The sequence below is a fragment of the Apium graveolens genome, chromosome 6 (genome assembly GCF_009905375.1).
Source record: "Apium graveolens cultivar Ventura chromosome 6, ASM990537v1, whole genome shotgun sequence".
In the NCBI taxonomy this organism is placed as follows: Eukaryota; Viridiplantae; Streptophyta; class Magnoliopsida; order Apiales; family Apiaceae; genus Apium; species Apium graveolens.
The window spans coordinates 7196189-7211412 of NC_133652.1; the positions used below are offsets into that span (position 1 = coordinate 7196189).

Genomic DNA, 15224 nt, shown 5'->3' on the forward strand with positions numbered 1-15224 from the left:
TTTTAATATTATATAAATATAAAATTTAAGTAATTAGGACTGCCGAAACATTAGTGGATCACATTTGTGTTCTGTAAATTCCAAAAATTTAGCAATAAATAGTGATGAAATTTAAGCAGAGTCCAAGTGTAATACACCTGTGACCGGCTGCTTGGGTAAATACGAAGTGTGAAACAAAGCGAACCAGTTTGACTTTGACCTCTGCTTAATCGTTTTGCCGGGCAGTTAGTTAGCTTATTGGTCAACTCCTCATCTTTGTTGAAGGTGGCTAAGATTAATGTAATTTTATACTCTCCGTTCCCTATTATATTTCCCTTTTGCAAAAATTAGGTTAGTTGGATAATTTTTTTCACAAAATACCATTATTTAGTGTATTAAAAAATGAAAACTAAGCTAATTTTTAAAAGTCAAATCTTAGAAATAATAAATACTCTCTCCATCATAATTTATCTGTCATGTTTGACTTTTTGCGGTCAAATTGACCAAATTTTGACTGAAAATTTCATATAGTATATAATTGAAAAAAAATATAAAAATTATATTATTAAAAAGTACATGTATTCTACTTGAATATGTATTCTTCTGTTTTTCCAAAATAATGAAAGATTGATGATTAATTTACGGTCAAAGTTGAGTCAATTTGACTACAAAAAGTCAAATAAGACAGATAAATTGGGACAGAGGAGTATATGAATAATTTTGAAAAATGACCTTTAAATTTGTATTAAAATATATGGGTTGAATTCTATGGAGTCCACTTTTTTGTCGGAGTCCTCCGAGTCCATCTACGTTCTGCAAATAAAATATATTGTAAAACGTGTTATTTTGCAAAACATGTTACACAAATAGTATAACTTCAACAAAATCATGCAAATCTCATATATTTACAGTACAATATGTATGTTCTGCAATATGTTCTGCAACATGAACATTTATGTTCTGCAAACTAAACATATTTTGTTGAATAATATATTTTTGCAATGTTCTGCTTGTAAAATGTATGCAATCTACAAGATTTTTAATAGAATAGTGATGTTTGTCGAAAAATAAAATGTTTTACAATATTTTAAGCTATATTTTACTTGCAGAACATATATACTCCAATTAAAAGGTGGACTCCATAGAACTTTACTCTAAAATATATAAAAAAGTTGGGATATTTCTTTTAAAAGGAACATCTATACCGAAACAGAGGAAATATATCCGATACAACTACGCAATGTCATCGTTGATAACGTTAAAAAAAGGGATGTGTTCATACTCCCACCCACGTCTTTTGAACATTAGCGGTGATTGCACAGAACATGGTTTCTTAATATTCCTATATTTAAATACCACTTGTGTTCCCGTGTTTGTTAGGAACCACCGAACGACTACTACCAAGGACCAATACGATAAACTTAAGGATTTTTTTTTTATTTTTTTTACGATTCGAGTCAACCGATCTTACACTCTTATATTTTTGTGTTTCGTGTATACGAGCCAAACGGATTTGAGTATGGGCAAACATAATAATATACTCCGTAATAATAATCTCCCGTTTTGTACAAGTACGGCTCCAGAACAATTTTTTACTGTATGAACTCATACTATTGAAGTAATAATCGATAAAATAATAATATTGCTAAAATAATATTTTTCTCCGATCCCAGCATAATGTACACATTGTATTATACAGTAATAAATTCGTTAAAATAATATTTTTTCTCAGTCTCACCCATATTAAAGAGGTTTAACTGTATTCAACTAGCAAACTTGCTGCCAATTACACTTCTACTCCCTTCAACAATTTATATAGAGAGCTTCAAGACCATAAACTCATTTAAGTTTGGAAACCTCAAGCCTCGACACTGATACAGTAAGTTTCACATCTTCGGATATAACAAAAGTTCTCAAAAAAAATAAAGCCACGACAATCTTCCATCAGTCGACTGAACTTCAAATGGAGAATGGTTTGACAGACCTGTTATGGAGATTTTTCAAACAGGATGTCAGTTACAAAATGAGATGATTGTGTAAACCTTATATCAGAAAACCTCACATTAATATGAAGCAATTGGAAATGAATAACGAAACAGAAACAATAGCAATTTCTACCAAACACTGTTGAATCGCAGGAAATAGAACTGGAAATTAAACACTGAAGGCATCAAAATAATTACAAGCAACAATCAAGTACATATATTTTTATCCTTGACGATTTTCTTTATTTCTTTTTCTGCAGAAAAGAAACAAAGATGTCCTTGACAATTTTCTTTATTTATTTTTTTGCAGAAAAGAAACAAAGATGTGTGACAAAAATGAACCTCAAGAGGATAGGCGGCTGTCTTAAGAACTAAATTAAATGCAATTGAGCTACCTAAACCAACGGTTTTGCATTTTATAACTGATATGACATAGAACATATTAATCTCTCACTTCGTTGCGAAGCAAAAGAAAATGAAACAAACATGCGTTGTAAAAAGATATCATAAGTTCATAACACAACTAGGTAAATTAGGACTTAGGAGTTGCATGTTCTTTAGTTGTTGGTAAATGACTGCAATGTCATTGTCAAGTATGAGATAATCTCCGGCACATTCAGTAAGGCACAAGAAACTTTTGAACAAGACCACATCCAGAATAAAAAGTAAACCCAAATATATCCTCGATGTTTAATCTGGAAGTCGGGCATGTGAACAGTTATATGTAGAGAGACCTTACCTCTAAAACCATGACTTATGTGTTACAGGATCATGTTCAATATTCCATCCTTTTTACAATCGACATTTACGTAGCTGTCATAAAATAACCCTTTTGTGCTTTTCAGTTAGATGGCTTCAACATTATTTCATGAACTGAATTACACCCTTGTTCCATCTACGATCTTTACAATCCTAATAAACTCTGACCGTGGAACTAGCGCGGAGCGCCTGCATCACTAGAATCATCTTGATGTTTGTGCCAAAGTACCTTCTGTTAGGATGACCACGATCAAGTATACTCAACCTTCAACAAATAGATCAACATCAATGACTGCTTGATAAGCAAGATTATTCGTATTTTAGCTTCTGTTGAATAATTACGAGAAAACATCTACGATAGGACATAGATTCTTTTCCGGTCCAAGGGACAATAATGACAAACATCAAATTATTCATGATTCTTAAGTCCCTCTTGCGAACCAGAAACTCATAAATTGTTCTCATTTTTGAAAATTATGTTGATGATGGCTGATAATATGCCTTATCAACATACTTAAGTTTTGTTCCATTCTCACCAATCACTCTGTTCTTTTGAATGTACTCCCTGATGCACTAACCTTTTCTCAGCACTACTACCATCGGCTCAAACTAAATGATCATATACTCGTAATTTAGGTAATTATCTAGACAAAACCAATCATGGTTGGAAACATATAGTAGAAAATGATTATCATTTGAGATTGAACAAAATCAAGTTTGAAGGGCGAATGCTCTTTGCTACTTGTTTTAATTTAGGAAATGCCAAAAGGTAAAGTTTTCTTTAATATCCAGCAAGGTAAGGGCTTCTTTAGATCAAACTAAATAATTATTATTTTTGAGTAAAGTGGACGGTTAATGATAGAACTAATAAGAATTATCGTCTGAATGTAAAAGAGTATTCCTTTACTTTGTTTGATTAGTTAATTTTTTATCCACAAAAGAACTTTTTACTCTTGTACTAAATGACTATACAAGGTGAAATAACATCATTTTGTAATTTAGTATCACCTCGCACCTACATAGTCATTTACAAAACGGTAAGAGCAAATCCAGCACTATCCTAATACCTCCCTTATAAATATTTTGAACAAAGGAATCTTAGTTATTTAGGATACTATTTTGTGTATCAACTCCAAAACAATTTTTATACTTGTTCATTATTATTATCATAATAATGAATTTGAACTCCAACTATGTGTTGGAGAGAGGAAAGAAGCGTAAAAAAGGAGGGAAATGATTTTTGTATTGATATATATAGTATTATTAATATATAAGGATGGCTTTCAATAATAGGGAATAGCTAGGGGTTCTTAGTGTTTTAGGGAACCACTAGGACACTGTCGGTGCACTATTATGTGATAAGTTCCCTGTATTCTAATTTAGGAAGTCATAAAGGGAAGCTCTTCGACTTGCTCTAAATAATAAAAATTATCTTTGTAAGCGGGAGGATCTGAGGCACTCAAAAAAGGACCTCTAAGAGGCACTCAAAACCGTAAATTCACTAATGGTCTGTTTAGGAACCTGGATTTTATTGGATTTTATTTCAAATTCTGGATTTGGCCCGATAACATGTTTGGATGAGCAAAAGAATTCGGATGTAGATTTCATTTTAAATCCAACACATTCAACTATCAGTACAAATATGAGAATTTGAAATGACAACTCAACTCATGTCATTTGAAATCCATCATATCAAATGAAATGCATGTTCCCAAACACACTCTTAAGCTAATTGGCACTCTTATTTCTGGAATTGGAAATGGAGTCTCTGGTTGTTTTAGATATTTCCTCGGACATATTCAACGGATCAGATAAAAATGAGAAATCTTGTATCATAAATTCAGTAATACTGATCTACCCCCATTAAGATTATATGTTAATGCGTAATCAAGATACAAGAAGGTGTTGATGCACAAGATTGATGCAGATGAAGGCAGTGACGCAATCGTTCATTCCAGGGCTAGAGTTTATTTTGCATATTTAAAGAGTTTATTTGGCTTATGAAATTTGTTTTAGTAATCCACCCAAAATTCGCATCAAGGTTGACTCAAAAAATGGTAACATGTCTCGGCTTCCCGTCATACTTACATAGGAAATCACGAAGATGGCAGTGTTGAAAAAAAATGGGTATGGTCGAAACCATAGTACTATTAGTAGAGTTCTAATCACGACCTATAATGAGTGATAGAAGAATGAGAAGGCACATTTAACAACGAATGCAGGGATTTCATGGCTACTGGGTCAGAAGGTACAAGCACTGTCCTCGACTCTGATTGTTGTGGCTGCAACTGCAATGGAAGCTTCCACAAGAGAAAAGTCGGGACTCTTCCGGTATGAACTTAGACTTTGGTTGGTTATTAACTCAAAACTTATATCCTTTCGGCACAACTAAGGGTCAAATTTATGATGTGTAGTTCAAAGTTAGGATGTAGTTATACATATACACGTTATCCTCTTGTGATCCAATTTCGTTAATTAGCCTAATCAGGTCTACATGTTCATTTTTCAATATAATGTCCTAGTACACGGAACAGTGCCACAAGGCAGAAAGCAATTGAGGACACTGGTCACTACCAGTGAAAAGGGTCATCTTAGAATATATAATTAGATCGAACATACAGAGGAGGAATATTGAATTAAATTCAGCTTGTAATTGAACCGTGCTAAACTAATCATGTACAAAAAATTTAAGCACTCCTGCATAATTACAAAGAAATCCTGGAGCTTAAGACATGAAAATTACATACCATTGTAGTAAAGATATATTTGAATACTAAACCATATCTGTTTGCTGGTGTAAAGGTTCGTGTCGTGTTTCCCCCTGAAAATGGTATGGTTTGGTTAAAAGGAAAAGAAAAATAGTGAAGAAAAATAAAAAAAAACATTTGTAACAATTAAAATCAAAATTAATCATATAGTATAACACTAACAGTGTCTGACAACTGGTCTTTTATGCAATACATTGACTGCATCATCGTGTTTAAATTGTCTTTATCCAGCTGGAAATTCACATTTGTTTCTTTTGTTTGTGTATGTGCATTACTTAGAAGCTGCAAGAGGTAAAGTAACCATTATCACAAACAATACAGAATCAATTTGCTGGTTTACTATTAATCCAAATAATACGATCTTACATACATTGACATCCATGTAAATCATGTAATAGCAGTAGATAAAAGTCTTTCCAGCCTACCTTCAAGTTGATAACTGCAAGAGGCTCCATCATTTCGTTTTCCTGATGCGCCATGTCCCATGTCATGGTTTTAAATCCGGGCAACGTACCCTGTAAAATGTAAATGAATCAAGATCACAGAAAAGCCGAACTCAGTGCATTGAGTCCTAAGCTTAATACCGATATTTCCATAATAGAATAACTTACTCGTTCTTTCTGAATATCTTCCCGCCACTCGCTGTGGAACTTCTGCAAAAGAAGTGTCAATAGCCTCTGCATTTCAGGCGAAACCTCAGCAGGAAACAACTTGTGAATCTCATCCTTATTAACATTCTCATAAACACATCGCCTTATCAACATCCGCAAGCAAACTAAAAGCTGGAAACATAAAAAGTTCAGACACCTCAGTCAAGTGGAAATGCAATCACTGAGAGTAGTCAGTAGCTCCTTTTTTCCCGAGCGCAGGAGTAAGAGCAGAGGAAAGTAAGTCAAGCTCACTAAGTTTTAAGAGGGAGGGGAGAGGCAAATATACTTAAGACTCAAAATGTAAGACACAATCCGATTCTAACCCAATTCTATTTTAATCCTCTAAGCTTATAAATTCATTTTAATCAACTCAAATGTGACCTAAAACGACTTGTTAAATCCATTTTTAATCCTCTAAGCTTATAAATTCATTTTATCAAATATCGCTAAGTCTTAGAACTACGCAAAATTAAAAATAATTCACAACTACCAACACGACCGCAAACCCGAAACTTAAACAAGTGATCAAACAATATAATCAGCAGCACAATTAACATTTACATGAAAGTAAAAAAAAAATGAAAAAGCATAAATATAGGATATACATACAGGATCAAGCTGAGAATCTTGGAGAGAATCAAGGATTTCGCAAAAGAGGCGCCGATCAGTAGCGTCTAGACCAGTGTTTCGAGTTCTCCAAAGGGCTTGAAGAATGTATTCTAATGATTCTTTTGATTTTGCGCGTATTAATAACTCTAAATGGCTCCATATGTTTGTGTTGCTGGTGTTCTCTTTCTGCATTGTTCATTAATTTCTGTTTTGTTGAGCAATTAGGGTTTAGGGTTTATCAAAACTTGGGGTGCCATTTTCGGGTCGGGTCGGGTTCAAGTTATTTTACGGGATTTTTTGAAAAAATACTCGGGTAATAATATTTTTTTAATTTGCAAAAATACTATTTTTAATTTTTTTTTATAAAAATACGGTTTTTGGCTTTTGAAGAGTTGCAATTGCAACTACTTGCAACATAAAATATAAGTAGAAAAACTTCATTTAACTGGTTGTATATTTGTTTGATTTTTGCTAATTCGGTATTTTTGCAAAAAAAAATTCAAAAAATAGTAAAATTTGTAAAAAAAACTTTTGAAAAGTTAGTATATTTGATAATATCTCTTATATATTATGTGTACTTTTCGGATTAATTAAATTAGATTTGTTTAACGTCCTGGAAGTATAATATATTATCGTGGCAAGAACTTCATTTACCATCTTAAAATTCCAATTATTTAATTTATTTATTAACGGAGGGAGTATATTATGGTACATAGTTCACTAGTTTACTAAGTCGCGTTTCGTATCGGCCTTTTAAAATAATATTTTATTTTATTATTTCATATATGATTTTGCTCATTCTTCAGAATACTAAATAAATATAATTAATCAAGAAGTTTAAAAGTAGTTTTCTCGTTATCCACTCTCTCATTATTCACAAATGAATATAATATCATAAAATTATATTATTTATTAGTCAATGATTAATATAATATATTTTATATTTAATAATAATATTATATATATAAAAGATGTGATACCTCACTGCCCTCGTTTTCTTCTTCACATAAGATAATAATATAAAGATTTTAAAAAATATTGACAAAGCATATTTATAATATTTCATAGTTCAAAAATAAATAAATAAAAACTATAAAAATATAATATACTAAGTTGATTTTAGGAGTAAGAGGAGAAATTGTATTAAAAAAAATTAAAATAGAAAGTTCGGCATGCATTTTAAAGCTCTCTTATTTAGGATATTTCTATACCTTATTTTTAAAATTTTCATTTTCTAAATTAAATTTTTATTCAAAAATGAAAATTTAAAAAATGAATCACGAAATTATAAGTCTCAAAATGTGTGTCCACTCCAATGTTAATGTTAATAACATAGTGAGAGGAGGGAGTAGCAAATAAGGGGGTGTGCTGCAGTGAATTGTACAGAATAATGCCTCCGATAACTTAGAAATTAACACCGTTAGTTTAGTATTCACTTTTAATGACATTTCCCTTCATCAGAGCTAGCTTAACTACAGGGGCATTAGCAGCTTTCTTTGTTGGAGATGATCTCTTTAGTAGGATAAAGAGTACGATATGGATTACTGCTTTGATGATACAGCTCTCCATATACTTCATCATCAGCTTGCTTTTCTTTATCATCCTCATCTTCTTCGTCGTCCTCATAAACAGTGCTCAAAAATGGTTTCTCGGCGAAGTTAGGTGCCTTTGAATCTTGATCAGCTTCGGCACTGGGAATTTTTATTTGTGGATAAGCTAATATGGCTTTTGATGATATCCGCCTCTCTACTTTCTGAATTCCCTTCCCAGCTTCATTTCCAGATATAAAAGTTGCATTTTAGCCTCCTCCCATCACTTCCGGTCTCACCTGCACAGCTGCACGTATTCAGTTTTGTAAAACCACATGAGATAACTTATGCTATTATATAACTAAGTGAAAAGCTGCCACCAAAACTGTCATGCATTACCCAAATGTAAGTTCAAAGGACAACAATGTGATTTAGGGGTGTTCGCGGTGCGGTGTGGTGCGGTTTAGATCAAAACCGCAAACCAAATCGTCGTGGATGCGGTTTGTCCAAATTCTCAAACCACAACCGCACCGCGTAAATCTTAAACCGCGCAAACCACATCACGAAAATGCGGTGCGGTGCGATTTAAGCAGTTTGAGCGGTTTAAACTATTTAAGAAGGATTTTATGATTATGACAAGTAAACTAATGCTCGGGTCAAAACTATTAACACTGACATCTAAGAAGGATATTATCAAGCTTGAAAGACCATGATCCACTAGAAGTCGCAATTTATATAATATGAGAATTAACATCAAATGAAGCAAAACTCTACGAGCACTGAGATCACTCACAATAACCAAATAAACAAAGAAAAGTTCACAGTTAAAAACATGATAAATTTTCCAAGACCGAGAAGGTCAATGTGAGCATAAAAGAACATCATATAGAAGAAATCGCTTTTGAACAACACAAAATGAACATCGGATCAAGTAGTTATGTAGCTCAATAACTTAGAAAATTCCACTAACTAGGATCCATCACAAACACGAAAACAAAGATGACAAGTTTACAGTTAAAAAGATCTACCAAGACGAAGAAGGACAATAATGTGAGCAGTAGAAAACATCTCGAAAAATTTCAGCCAACAAATCATGATACAATACCAATGCCAGGAAAGAAAATTTGAGCATATACGAACATCATACACTAGAACTCGCAGATTAAAAACACAAAAATGAACATTAAATCAAGTTTTTTTTTCTGATCAGGAGCTCACCAATTGAAAAGTTGCAAGTTTAGAGCAAGTCCAATGCTAAATGGAAAATGACTATAACCACTGCTATAATATGGCACCAAAAAGTGGTTTTTGTTGCTAAAAGAGCACTAGCACTTCAATGCAAGTTGTATTTTACAATCAAATAATTCCATATTTAGCTAATATTTTATCCAACTCATTCGCTTTATTTTAAAGTGGATCTCTTTGTACTTCATTATTAGTTATTTATGTGATGACGTGGCAATGATGACTAGCCAATCTTGGTCTCAAATATAAGACCAGGTATCCATTTATATCCATTTATGCATTTACCCATCAATGTATAGCTATACATTGGAGTTGAGTTTTATAATTTTAGTCCTATATTATAGCTATAAGATTAAATATAGCTATGCATTGGACTTACTCTTAAAAAAAGACTAAACAAATCTAAGTAAGATGTATATACCATCATTATTAACACCGCAGTAAAATGATAAACCAAACATTTTCATTTTTTTTTACCTTGGAAGCATTATTTTTGGACCAGCCAAGAGAAAACCCTCCACCGCCACCACCATTAGCCGGCAACAAATCATAAATCTCTTCATTATAAATCTCCAAAACAGTAACTTGCACAAAAGTCCGAAACTCGGCTTTCTCATCATCATTCTCCTCATCCCCACCACCACCCAAAATATCCCTCAAAGCCTTATACTCAATCCCTCCTGCTTCACACTCCCAAACATAGTATGACTCTTCCCCGAACCTAGGTCCATACATCATACGAGTTTGTGTTTATAGGTTTTGGTGTGTTTGTGAAGGGTGATGAGAAATGATATCATGGAGATGAGTTCTTGGAAGAGCTTTCATGTATGGGGAAGTTAGCTTAGCTTAGAATTGATGAGGAAAACAAAGAAGGGTAAAGATGAAGGGGTTCAGGGAGGAGAACAAAAAAATGGGTCAGATTCGGAAAAAAAACTTTTGGTTAAATTACAGTTTAGTCACCGACTTTTGATACCTTAAACTAACGGAGTTATAAGTATTTAATGGCAGCCATCATATTGCACAAATTTAAAAAGGTTGGCCACCAATTTGCTAATTTCTTTAGTTCAGCGACACCATTTGCATTTATGTGATAGTTCAGCCACACAAAATGCATTTAACTCTAATTTTAATTGAAGCACTAAAAGCAGCTAACAATGCTACAGCAGTTATGGGAATGCTTAATACTTCGCACGCCATTGCAGCAAGCTCTGCAAATCTTAACCAATTTCCCTACCAACAATCCAGAACATTCAAATTTGCTTCCTGTCAATTTCGGCTCCTCCAAGTATAACTCCAGCTGCCTTCTTTGGTACTTATAACTGACTCATCAAGCTCCTGCAATTCAAATAATCAGTAGACATTACACAACTAATCACAAAACTGGTACATAAATTAATCAAAATCAGTATCATCAATAAATTAAATTACCTTCATAACATCTTCAGCCTCATTAGTATGAAAAATTTCACATCTACTCAGGTTACCTCGTCTTTAATTCTGACTTCTGAATTGAGGGTGAATCTGCACTTGAACTTGAAGATGCTTTAGTGGCATATTAATTGAGATCCGTAAATTAGAATACGCACCATTAAATTTCCTATGTAAGAAATCAACACAACTAAGCTTGTCCCTAGGATTAGGAATGCAAGCCATAGTGAATATGGTACTAAAGCCCATTATTTTAAAAATTATCATACATATTGTCTGCCAATAAACTTATGAACTCATTCTTGCAATTCAACTTATTCCTCAAAGTTAAACGAACAATTGCAACCATCGTAAAAGAATCGTTTTTTTTTGTACTTTCTCTTCTTCGAAAAGATACAGTGTACAGTTACTCATCAATTAGAGAAAGATTAGAAAAAACCAAGAGGAATAAATACAATTTTGAACTAAAGTAGGGTATATACTTTGAAGAAACTATCCATTAAACTCTGAAGAAATACTTTATATAGCAATCTTGGATTCTTTATATAATCATGTAAGAAGTAATGTGAATATGTATGCGAAAGAGTATATGGTTCTAAATTCTAATAGGAGCAGAAGAACACATTTGAATGAATCAAAATTATATTCTTCACCAATAATCACCACAGGAACACTTCCCATCCTGAAAACGATGGAACCTACTGCCGTCCCTCACTACAATTTCGCAATTAGATACCATGGCTATTAATTTTAATGCATGATGACAATCATTGCAAATTCTGTGACTCTGCACAAGATGCAATGGTGTTGACTCCTGAGTGTTTAAAAGTCCAAAAGATATTGCCAGTTTTTCACTGTGATACGGTTGCAACCGCCCTTCTTGTTTATCCACATCGGGAAGTAAAGTATTTTTCTCAGGGGCATAACCATGTTTCGAGATCTTCTGCATCAGTTTGTCTAGATTCTCGTATATTTCTTTGGTTTGGGCGTGCGACTTATCTCCAGAATGAAAAACGTAAGATTGCTTCTTGATCTCGATCCAAGTGCATGCTGGCAACATTCTCAACCCCTTTTTTCTTAAGGTGTTAAAGACACAAGCAGCTTCCTCTGACTTTCCTAAACTATTAAATACATTCAAAAGCACCACATAGTTACTAAGCTTCTCTGGTTCCATTCCATAAATTTTCTCAGCTGCTAATTTACCAAGAACAAAATTCTTGTTGACCCTACAAGCTGTCAGCAAAGCAGCCCACATGTTCACAGTAGGCTTAAATGGACAATCACCTATCAGAGCAAATGCTTCATCCAGATGCCCTTCTCTACCCAATAATTCAATCATACATGCATAGTGCATTGCACGCGGCTTCACCTTGTGATCCCTACTCATAGATTCAAATATTTCCCACCCGTGATCTTGTAAGTTTGAATAGCAACAAGCAGATAAAACAGCAAGAAAAGTCACATGATTAGGCATTACTCCTTCAAAATTCATTCTCTGAAACAACCTAACTGCCTCAATTCCTTGTCCGTGGTTTCCATATCCAGCGATCAAGGCATTCCAAGATATGACATTCTTCAGAGGCATCTTCTCAAAAACATTCCGAGCATCTTCTATTCTTCCCCACTTGCTGTAGAAATCCACAAGAGCTGAATTAGCCACCATATCTAACCCAAAACCATTGCGGACCAATCCAGCATGAGCTTGTTTGGCGTGTTCTAGAGATCCTAACCTTGCGCAGACTCTAATAATTATTGAAAATGTGAAGTGGTCCATTTTAACACCAGAATCTAGCATTTCATAGTATAGAGTCAAAGCTTCTTCACTATAACCATGCAAAGCATAACCTGCTATGATAGAGTTCCAACCTACAGTAGTTTTCGTGGGCATCAAATTAAATACACACTGAGCATCATCTATGCTGCCACACTTGCTATACATGTCAATCATAGCACAAGATAAGAAAACATCTCCAGCAATCCCCATTTTCACCGTAATCGAATGCAACTGTCTTCCCGGATAAATAAGCTCCAAACCAGCCGATGCTCGAATCATAGTTGCAAAACTACGACACCCAACACCAAGACCCGAATACTCCTCCCACATTGTTATAAACAACCGAAACGCCTCTACATAGTCTCCCGAATCCACAAGCCCCCCAATGATCGTATTCCATGAAACCAAATTCCTCTCCGGCATCTCCTCAAACAAATACCTCGCATCGATCATCATCTTACATTTCACATGCATCAACAACATCCGATTCCTCAAATACTGATCCGGCTCAAACCCACTCTTAATCATAAAACTAAACACCCTCTTCACTCCCCTAATCGATCTCGCACCAATACAAGCACTCACCAATGCATCATAAGTACTCCCACCAACATCATCATCACCCTCACATTCCAAAATCTCAAACAATTCAAGAGCCTCTTTATACCTCTTATACACAACTAACTTCTCTATCTGACCAGCAAGACCAGAACTAGCCCTACCCATTTTCGGTTTTTCGAAACCATCTACTTTCTCCCCATCAAGTTCAATTCTTGATGGTTTTACCACAGGCCTAGGTTTCAAACCTTGCTCAACATAATTACAACTAATCTGAAAAAAGGGTGTCTTTAATTTTCTTGAAATTAAAGAACTTTCTTGAAATCTTTTGAAATTAGAGTATAAAAATGGCAACTTGCAACTATTTTTAATTTGCTCAAATGATAAACCTTGAAATCTTGATAATGGGATATCCATAGCTCACTTATAATTGCAAAACAACATAAATATATGTATGTGTGTATTGTAATGATGTAAAGTGATTGAAATATTACCTTAAGAAGCTGTGATTTCAAGCTACTTCGAACTGGGTGTTCGAACTGAATGTTGTTGGTTAAAGAATGGGGAGTTGATTACGAGGTTTGAGATGCATAGGATGTTCCGCCAATGTATCTAGTTTGTTGAGTTTGGCTTTGATTTTCTCCGCACATTTTAATTAAATAAAAAAATATTAATATTAGTATTACAAATTTTTTTAGAATTTTCTACTGATATGTCCTATTCTAAAAACTTATTTATAGACATATACTATTTATAATTATACTAGCATAAATCGCAGTGCGATGCACGGGTTTCCATTAATATTTTAAATTTTTATTTATCAAGTTATATTATATTTTTAAAATATTTATATAAATATATAATGATTATAAATTTATAATAAAAATAATAGAATAACATGTGGTCGTAATTTAGTAGAATAAATAGACTATTTCTAGTAGTTTAGCAGATATGTAACACTATTATTTATATCTTTTAATAATATGATAAGTTGTATTCGTAGTTTAGTAGAATAAGTATACTATATTTAGTAATAGTTTAATAATTTAGTAGTTTATTAGATATATAACACTATTTATCTATTTTTATAATAATCAAAATTAGGGAATTATCGTTGAACCAAACCGTTGAACCAAATTATCTCTATTCCGGCTATTATAATATAGCATAAATCTCGTGCGATGCACGGGAATCTATTAATATTTTAAATTTTTATTTATCAAGTTATATTATATTTTAAAATATTTATATAAATATATAATGATTATAAATTTATAATAAAAATAATAGAATAACATGTTGTCGTAATTTAGTATAATAAATAGACTATTTCTAGTAGTTTAACAATTTAGTAGTTTAGCAGATATGTAACACTATTATTTATATCTTTTAATAATATGATAAGTTGTATTCGTAGTTTAGTAGGATAAGTATACTATATTTAGTAGTAGTTTAATAATTTAGTAGTTTATTAGATATATAACACTATTTATCTATTTTTGTAATAATCAAAATTAGGAAATTATCGTTGAACCAAACCGTTTGTAACAGCCCGCACTTCCGGACTATTAAATTCTAAATCGAAAACTAAAAATAAAATATATTATTACTCGATAATTCTAATAGATCACGAAATTCAAAGCAGCGGTCAAACTCAATAATCAAAATCATAAAAATAGAGACGCAGCTCCACAAATCCGATAATAATTGTCTAACAGATAATTAAATTTATTCTCTAAAAACAAAATCTTTATTCTAATTCAAATAGCACAAAACGAAGCAGCACAGATCTCCACATAGTTCTCATTCCTTAATCTTAATATGCTCCAAATTCCGAACCTGAAATGTTAAAAGGGGTGAGCTACACAGCTCAGCAAGTACAAATTGACTAACTTTTAAACAGAAAAACAATGGGTGTTTTGATAAAACGATTTTTCTTA

At 33.0% G+C, this 15224-nt stretch overlaps 3 protein-coding genes across 4 annotated transcripts; all 3 read right to left on the minus strand.

Annotated features, from left to right (window-relative positions):
- Nucleotides 1-1592: 1592 nt before the first annotated feature.
- Nucleotides 1593-6973, minus strand: LOC141663694 (uncharacterized). Of its 2 annotated transcripts, XR_012551601.1 has the most exons (7): nt 6751-6973; nt 6103-6273; nt 5917-6006; nt 5654-5773; nt 5471-5544; nt 2704-2988; nt 1593-1963 (listed from the first exon to the last, which is right to left on the minus strand). XR_012551601.1 is itself a non-coding variant. In XM_074469485.1 (6 exons), exons 1-5 carry the CDS (start codon nt 6940-6942, stop codon nt 5497-5499), a joined length of 621 nt encoding a protein of 206 aa, XP_074325586.1. In that variant the 5' UTR covers nt 6943-6972; the 3' UTR covers nt 1593-1963; nt 5471-5496. The 2 variants fall into 2 exon arrangements, 1 of the variants encoding a protein (XP_074325586.1); XM_074469485.1 differs by lacking the exon at nt 2704-2988 and having other exon boundaries at nt 6751-6972.
- A 1063-nt stretch (nt 6974-8036) lies between these two features.
- Nucleotides 8037-13915, minus strand: LOC141666601 (kinesin-like protein KIN-10A). The gene is made up of 4 exons (XM_074472684.1): nt 13779-13915; nt 10953-11045; nt 10002-10859; nt 8037-8578 (listed from the first exon to the last, which is right to left on the minus strand). The coding sequence occupies exons 3-4, from the start codon at nt 10260-10262 to the stop codon at nt 8549-8551; spliced, it is 291 nt and encodes a 96-aa protein (XP_074328785.1). The 5' UTR covers nt 10263-10859; nt 10953-11045; nt 13779-13915; the 3' UTR covers nt 8037-8548.
- On the minus strand, nt 11525-13785 carry LOC141666600 (pentatricopeptide repeat-containing protein At5g50390, chloroplastic). Its single transcript, XM_074472683.1, has one exon. The coding sequence runs from the start codon at nt 13699-13701 to the stop codon at nt 11602-11604; it is 2100 nt and encodes a 699-aa protein (XP_074328784.1). The 5' UTR covers nt 13702-13785; the 3' UTR covers nt 11525-11601.
- Nucleotides 13916-15224: the final 1309 nt, after the last annotated feature.

Coding starts and splice junctions, on each gene's coding strand:
- LOC141666601 (XM_074472684.1), bottom strand. CDS start 10,262: ATGATGTATGGACCTAGGTTCGGGGAAGAGTCATACTATGTTTGGGAG. Junction 8,579..10,001: donor CCAAAAATAATGCTTCCAAG/GTAAAAAAAAAT, acceptor GCAGCTGTGCAG/GTGAGACCGGAAGTGATGGG.
- LOC141666600 (XM_074472683.1), bottom strand. CDS start 13,701: ATGGATATCCCATTATCAAGATTTCAAGGTTTATCATTTGAGCAAATT.
- LOC141663694 (XM_074469485.1), bottom strand. CDS start 6,942: ATGCAGAAAGAGAACACCAGCAACACAAACATATGGAGCCATTTAGAG. Junction 6,274..6,750: donor AAGATTCTCAGCTTGATCCT/GTATGTATATCC, acceptor TTATGTTTCCAG/CTTTTAGTTTGCTTGCGGAT. Junction 5,774..5,916: donor TTGCAGTTATCAACTTGAAG/GTAGGCTGGAAA, acceptor TACCTCTTGCAG/CTTCTAAGTAATGCACATAC.